The sequence below is a fragment of the Trypanosoma cruzi genome, genomic scaffold, assembly GCF_000209065.1.
Source record: "Trypanosoma cruzi strain CL Brener 1047053516685 genomic scaffold, whole genome shotgun sequence".
Taxonomy (NCBI): domain Eukaryota; phylum Euglenozoa; class Kinetoplastea; order Trypanosomatida; family Trypanosomatidae; genus Trypanosoma; species Trypanosoma cruzi.
Window position 1 is genome coordinate 1,021 of NW_001849393.1, and position 7,171 is coordinate 8,191.

Here is a 7,171-nt window from a genome sequence, read left to right on the forward strand (position 1 = left end):
CACAAGCGCCTTTGTACCCCACAGGGAGGCTGCTGTAAGGATCCCTCCGCCAACAGCACGCCCAAAGAAACAATTCGTATTCACATAAGAACAATAACAGCCAAAAAATAAAATAAAATATATACCAAAAAACATAAACAAAAAGACAAACCAAAGAGTGAAACAAAAAAAAAAACGAACGATCGAGACAAATAATAATAACCCACTAAATACCCATATGCAAGACCCAGAGTGTGAGCTGTGTGGATGCGCATGGGCTGCGGTGTTTGCCGTGTGCACCGCCCGCATGCGGGTGATTCCGTTTTACACCGTTTTTTCGTTCTCAATGACAATTGCTGTATTCATTGACGGTTTGTGGCGGTGTCCTCTATTTTTTTTTTTTTCTTTTGTATTGATTTTTTTTTGTTTGTGTGTGGGGGAGGAGGGTTGTTCCTCTGTGTTGTTTATTTGTTTATTTAATATGTTGCCTGGATGGTTGATGTTTTTGGTTCTTTTTGTCTGCTGCGGTGTTTTCTACTTTGTTATTGTGGACATTTGATATTATTTAGAGGCTTTTTTGTTGTTGTTGTTGTTGTTGTTGTTGTTGTCACCGTCATCGCTGCTGTATTCCGTGTCAAAATGCCTGTTATTGCGGTTCCATCATTTGTTTTTCTTCATTTTCGTAAAATGACTAATGTGAAGCATTTCTATTGTTGCTTCCTTTTGTTTTTGTTTGTTTGTTTGTTTGTTTATATATATGTGTGGGTGGGTGCGGCTTTGAATGGTGGGTTCTGTGTGTTTTCAAAATTGGCCGCCATTGATTTCATGTCATTTACGTAATATGTTGAAATGAGGGGTTTGTAGTATTATGATGACTTCGTGGCTGTGGTGATACCGCACATATTGAGCCGTTAGATGCTTCTCATTCCGTGATGCACACTTCGTTGATGCCGATGTATCTGCTGAGCGACTTCTCTCTTCTCCCGTAAGCGTTTTCATATGTTTACTCTCTCTCTCTCTCTCTCTGTGTGTGTGTGTATGTGTGTGGGGGTTGCTCGGTGATAAGAGTGCCGTTGTTTTGGAGATTAAAGGATTATCAACGCTTGTCATGTGGATTGTGTTCCGTCATTTAAATACGGCAAAAATAAATAAAACATTAATATTTTATTGTAGCCGTTTGTGTCATGTACTTTGCCTCGTAAATGGCAATACCACCTCATACACTGTGTCCCATTGACGCATAAATGCACCGTGGTTCCGTTTTGTTGTTGTTGTTGGGTGGGTACAAATGAACGATGTTGTTTGCGGTAATGAGGCCGCAGTACACTTCACTAAAAGAGGAAAATTACATCATTAATGCCGCATCATTTCCAACAGTAAAAAGAAAAAGTAAAAAGTAAACACCAATGTAAAATAATAATAATAATAATAATAATAAGGTACGGCACTTGTTTCTTACAGCACCTTTTCTTCTTTTTCGTTCTTCACATGCAAAAAAATCAAACAGTAAGAGAAAGAGAGAGAAAAAAAAAAAAAAAAAAAAAAAAAAACACACACACATGGTAGACACACACACACACACACATACATACAAATAATAATAATAATAATTTATTGTGCTCATTCTTCCACAGAAAACACATTTCTTCATCGCGATGGTCTGAAAGGAGAGGCGGGGTGTCATCATACAAGAGTAGGCATAACAGTAGTAGTAGTAGTAACCCTAACCATCCCTTTTCCTCCGCATCAAAGGAGGAGTGGGAGATGTCATGGTGGACACCTCAACTCCCTCCCTCTTTGTTTCATAATTCTTCTCCTCGTGCTCTCTCACCACTCTCTCTCATTTTTATTTGTTTTTTTTTTTTTTTTTTTTGGTTTTTCGTCATTATAATAATTATTTCCCTCTTCTTCCTCCAGTTTGGGTCCTCTTTTCTTTTCTTTTCTTCTTAATTCTTCAAACATCACACACAAACACACACATACCCTCCTTTCTCACGGCAAAAAGAAGAAGAAGAAATAATAATACGCTACCAAACATATAGCGACAGTTACTGGAGAGGAAGTAAAATACCAGGCGTTCTCTTTGGCCTGTTCTTTTTTTTTCCGTCTTTCCAGTTGTTTTTTTGTTTGTTTTGTTTTGTTTGCGGCGCTGCAAAAGTAATACCACCGCTCACTGGCCTTGTTGCTGTTCATCTTGGCACTGGATGAAATAGTCCCACGCCCATTTGCAGTTTTCCGGGTGCTCCGCATTTACTTCAAGGCACTTGGAGTACGACTTAATTTGTGGAGCGCAGGCACCATCGCCGACTCGTTGTGCCATTTCCTGCGCCTGCGCCGGCTGCGTGGGTGGCTGCTCACGATTAAAGAGCATGTTGGAAATACCATGACCGAGGACGGACCCCGCAGCGACCGAGGCCACGGTGCCAAGGATACCCGTACCACCGCCACCGCGTTGCAAATAGACATTTGTCACTTGCGGCTGCTGCTGCGGGGTTGAGGCCGTCTGATGTGTGTGGTGCTGCTGTTGGTTGTGTGGCGGAGAAGTGGGGCGGGCCGGCGGAGGCGCAGCAGACGTGCGGGAATGAGAAGGAGGGGCACGACGTGTACGAGCCATTGGATGCCTTGTGGTTTATTTTACTTTATGCTTTTTTGGTGCTTCTACGCCTTTTTGCTTGCGATTCAACCTTCCTTGTTTCAGTGGCGTTTTCCCACAAATCCCATAAAAAGGCCGCCGAAAAAAAAAAATAATATATTTATATAGACACATAAAGCAAGCAAAGAGAGGAATCACGTTTCAAAGAGAATGTTGATGTGGAGCCGCATTCCTCCTGTAATATATATGTATATGTATATATTGGTTCTCTTTACTATTCTTTTTCTTGGCCCTCGTAACGCCCATTGCGCTCAGAAGGCAACTGCCAAATATCATATTTTGTCCGTTTCTGCTCGATGGTATTGCAAGAATAAAACACACACACACACGGAGACACATACACACACGCACCTAAGGGGGGGGGGGGGGGGGGGGTGTCCCCAAAAAAAAAAAACCGGTGGGAGGATCGAGAATGTGAGAGGCAACGGTATCTGCTTGAGGGCCCAGCACAAGTGACAATTAGTCGTGCTGCCATCCGCCCACCCATCTTCATTCTTTTCTTCTTCTGTTTTTTTGTTTTTTTTTCTTTTGTTTCCCACTTCAATGCACGCAACATCCTCTGCATCTCCTTCACCCGACCCCACCCCATGTCCCATTTCCTCTTTTTTTTTTTTCTTTTTTTCTTTTCTCCCCGTTTTTCTCTTCTTTTTTTTTTTTTTTTTCGTTTCATCCATAATGTCCTCATTCACCGTTTTGTTTTTTATTGTTGTTGTTGTTGTTGTTGTTGTTTGTTTAAAATTTTGACCCTCTCCCTTTTCCTCTCCCTCTCTCTCTCTCTATTCTCCCCCATTTCCCTCCCCGCCAACTGTCACGCCTGTGGGGAAGCGTATTTTTGTGTCCATTCTCGCGCCGTCCGCATTGCGGCAGCCTCATCTCGTTTCCAACTTTCTGCAACTTCGTTGTCTAGCGGATCATCCGGGTTTGGGCTTGCCATGAGCAGTTGTATGCTCAGAAGCACCTTAATAATCTGTAGCGCTGGCGACCACTTGTCTTTAATGATGTCAAGACAAATACGGCCCAGTTTATCCACATTCGGGTGGTAGATGCGCGTGAGAAACCGCACTTTGGGCGGTACCATCGGGTACTCCTCAGGAAGAAAGAGCTCAAGGTGGAAGATGCCACCCTCGTAGCTGCTCTGCGGTGGGCCACGTATTTTTACATGGAAGTAGCGCGGGTTGTTGGGTGACGGCCTGGCTTCGATGCCCTCTTGGTGCTCCCGCTGCAACTTCTCCGTCTCCTTGATGATTCGCGTCGTGAGCGCCATTTATTGGCGTGTTTTTCTGTGCGTGTGGACGAGTGTTGAGTTGTTGGGTGCTGCGTTGCAAGGAAAAATAAATAAGGGGAAAAAAAAAAAAGAAGAAAAAAAAAAAAAAGAGCATGGCAGCAAAAAATCACAAGAAATACCGTGAAGGGGAAAAAAGGACAGTCGCACACACGCACACACACAAAAAAAAAGGGGGTGGGAAGATTGATGGTGGCACAACAATTCATTAAATCCCGCCGTAACGATGTGGGCTCTTCCCCAAACCCCTTTTCTTCCTCCTCCTCTCGCCACACAAACACACACAAACACACACACACACACACACGCATACGTATATATATATACATATGCGCTCACAGTTGTGAGATAAATGCCGTGCGAGCACCACAAGAGACACCGCTGCGGGCGTATGATGGTGATGAAATATAAATAAATAAATTAAATAAATAAATAAATAAATAAATAAATAAATAAATAAATAAATAAATAAATAAATAAATAAATAGGGGAGGAACAAACAGAGGGCTGACAGACATTCATAGGGGTGTGCAGTAAAGACAAATAACCCCCTTTGCCTCCCCCCCCTCGGTTTCTATCGGGAGAAGAAGGGAGGAAAGGAGGAAATAAAATAAAAAACATTCATACGCGATCCCTACAAACAACAATGAAAAACAACGACAATAGATAAAAACAAAACCAAACAGAAATCACCCCCTCCCTCCCACCCACCCACCCAAAAGGCAAAAAAAAAAAAAAAAAAGATATGTACTAAAAAGCAACCGTCACGTAAGTCGCACTGAACGAAACGAACAGTTGCGTGGGACAAAAGAGAGACGGAGAGAGACGGAGAGGCGACAAGAAATCCTTTTCCCTTCCCTTCCCTTCCTTTCCCCCCACCACCATCCCTCGCTACAACACACACGCAAATTGTGGGCAGCCTTTTCCTTTTTCTTTTCTTTTCTTTTCTTTTTTTTTTTTTAATATTTGCAAAAATAAGTGAAACAAAAAAAAAAAAAGAAAGTGAAAACACATCCGCTCATTACAAGAATCAAAGCAAATTAAACCAAACAGAACTGCCCCTCCCTCCCCCCCCCTTTCTTCTTCTTCTTCCCTCCCAAAAAAAAAAGAAAAAAAAAAAGGATGAAGACCGTTTTCTTCTTAAATGGACCACAACTTTTAACGGCTGTGGGACGTTGCGAAATGACAGGTTTGCATTCAGAAAAAAAAAAAAATTTATAAATAAATAAATGAAAATAAATAAATGAAAATAATAATAAAGTGGCCTCCATCGTGCATGTAAAACAGAAGTATCTGTTCTTCTCTATTCTGTCCACTCCACTCTCCCCCCCCCCCCCCCCCGGCCCACAAAAAAAACAAAAAAAAAATGCATGTGCCTCAAGTTCTCCGTAATCCTGAAGGTCTGCTGCACGCATATATACATACATATGTACATATACGGCCATGCCGAGTGTAAATGAAGTGAGCTCCATGCAGTAAAGGGGGTAAAAAAAAAAAAAAAAGAAAAAAAAAAGCCACCAAAATAAATAAATTCAGCGTGTCGCCCCTCCCTCCCTCATCCGTCCCACAAATAAACTAAAAATAAAAATGAAAATAAAAATAAAGGAAAACGAAATAAACACAAACATAAATAATGCATGTGTGCATGTAAAGTATATAATAATAATAATAATAATAATAATAATAATAATAAAAGGTGCTGTTGGAGACAAAAACAGAGCAGAGGTACACACACACACTCAAAAAAAAAAAAAAAAAAAAAAAAGAGGCCACGAAAAGAGGTGGGAAGCAACAACAACAACAACAAGCATAAAGCCTTCAAAGTGTTTCCTTCTCCCCCCTCACCAATCGTTGCATCCTATTCCGCCCCACCACCACACACACACACACACACTGGCGCCATTATTGCCATTACTTTCATCTTTTGATTAAAATAACACACACAGAGAGAGAGGGGGAAAGAAAAAAAAAAAAGAAAAAAAAAAGAGGTTTTCTGCGTGTAAGAAGGCAAAGCACGAATTCAATCGCTTGTCGCTTGTCTCTTGTCTCAAAAAAATTGATGCAACACTTCCTTCAGTAATGTCACCATTCTGTACAACTCTCGCTGTGCCGCCTCATCCGCATCCCGAATGGCGCTCCGTATGCCGCAGGCGAAGACGACATGTCGCTGCTCAGAAACTCCACCGGTGTTGTTGTTTGTCATCTTGTGGTGCGTATTGCCCGTTGGGCCAATGTGGGATGCCGCCCAATCCAAATTCACCGCACCACAACAGACGGCAAGGGCAACGCCAAAAAGGGGATGTGACTCCATCCAACTTCGGACCACACCACGTGTCTGAAAAGATTGACCAGCACCTCCTGCACATCCGTCTTGCTCAGCCGTGCTTTCATCATCCCCGGCGGCGGCATCCATTAAAAACAATAAAACGCGTTCGCAGGCCAGTAGAAGTTGCTCCAAACTGGTCTCATAACGACACCGAGACTCGTTCTCATTAAAAGAAAGCGGCCACCCCACTTGCGCACCCTTCTGCCGCTCCCACCCCTCCTCGTCGCCCAGCATCATTTGCTCTTCTTCCTCAGCATGAGATTCAGAAAGAAGTTGAATGGCAACTGCCCACCAGCGGGGTTCCTCTATGCAAAACCCACATACTCTGAGAACGACCGACTCCACCTGAATGATATCTCTTACATTAAGCACACGATGATGGTGGAAGAAGGCGCCATCAAGAATTTGAAGCAGTACGACAGCGGTGGCATCAATGTCTGCATACTTCCAACACACAAGAAGACAAGCGGCCATAAGAAAAAGATGCTGACGTGCACTGAGGGTTTCAAATTCATTCACGCCATCCCGGAATGTCACTGTGTGAGCGTAGTTGGATAGTAACTGCAACGCCGTCAGTGGCACCTCCGCCGCCTTTTTCCACGAGAACCGATGCTCCTCAAGAGCAAGAAGAAAACTAAATCCCATCGACATCATGGTTGCGGCAAGTTCGTGGTGACGCTGCAAAAACCATGATAGCACCACGGAGGACGTGTTGGGCTGATGCAACAAATCCTTTCCTGTGTAAAACAAAAAACGGTTTTCCAAGGGAAACAATCGCACCTTGACAAAGTCCATAGTCCCGGAAACTACATGGCAACGCTCTTCTTCCTCTTCTCGAAGCGTTGAAGATTTCGTACCTGCCGTTTTGATCAACTCGTCCGTGTAAGAAAGAAACAAAGTCAAAAGAGCTGGACTAATGTCCACAGCAGCG

The 7,171-nt window shown here is 43.0% G+C and overlaps 3 protein-coding genes across 3 annotated transcripts, besides 31 other annotated features; all 3 read right to left on the reverse strand.

The window, feature by feature from the left end:
• Positions 1 to 7,171: part of a sequence feature (heterozygous, Esmeraldo-like haplotype) that runs on past the window's edge.
• Positions 85 to 179: a sequence feature (A-rich).
• Positions 371 to 408: a sequence feature (T-rich).
• Positions 557 to 587: a microsatellite.
• Positions 708 to 730: a microsatellite.
• Positions 986 to 1,005: a microsatellite.
• Positions 1,120 to 1,148: a sequence feature (AT_rich).
• Positions 1,392 to 1,417: a microsatellite.
• Positions 1,488 to 1,529: a microsatellite.
• Positions 1,529 to 1,572: a microsatellite.
• Positions 1,573 to 1,595: a sequence feature (AT_rich).
• Positions 1,823 to 1,852: a microsatellite.
• Tc00.1047053508137.20 (hypothetical protein, conserved) lies at positions 2,150 to 2,593 on the reverse strand (the record flags this gene model as incomplete). Its single annotated transcript, XM_800389.1, has 1 exon — positions 2,150 to 2,593. One exon carries the CDS (start codon positions 2,591 to 2,593, stop codon positions 2,150 to 2,152), a length of 444 nt encoding a protein of 147 aa, XP_805482.1.
• Positions 2,714 to 2,739: a sequence feature (AT_rich).
• Positions 2,948 to 2,983: a microsatellite.
• Positions 2,988 to 3,007: a microsatellite.
• Positions 3,125 to 3,166: a microsatellite.
• Positions 3,235 to 3,294: a sequence feature (T-rich).
• Positions 3,333 to 3,361: a microsatellite.
• Positions 3,377 to 3,432: a sequence feature (CT-rich).
• On the reverse strand, positions 3,441 to 3,896 carry Tc00.1047053508137.30 (ubiquitin-conjugating enzyme E2, putative; the record flags this gene model as incomplete). Its single annotated transcript, XM_800390.1, has 1 exon — positions 3,441 to 3,896. One exon carries the CDS (start codon positions 3,894 to 3,896, stop codon positions 3,441 to 3,443), a length of 456 nt encoding a protein of 151 aa, XP_805483.1.
• Positions 3,976 to 4,005: a microsatellite.
• Positions 4,185 to 4,227: a microsatellite.
• Positions 4,322 to 4,401: a microsatellite.
• Positions 4,764 to 4,788: a microsatellite.
• Positions 4,843 to 4,875: a microsatellite.
• Positions 5,132 to 5,162: a microsatellite.
• Positions 5,239 to 5,260: a sequence feature (GC_rich).
• Positions 5,401 to 5,427: a microsatellite.
• Positions 5,487 to 5,518: a microsatellite.
• Positions 5,571 to 5,607: a microsatellite.
• Positions 5,656 to 5,679: a microsatellite.
• Positions 5,873 to 5,899: a microsatellite.
• Tc00.1047053508137.40 (hypothetical protein, conserved) lies at positions 5,962 to 7,171 on the reverse strand (the record flags this gene model as incomplete). The annotated part of the gene is made up of 1 exon (XM_800391.1): positions 5,962 to 7,171. A coding segment is annotated over one exon (1,210 nt), but the record flags the coding sequence as incomplete, so codon positions are not given.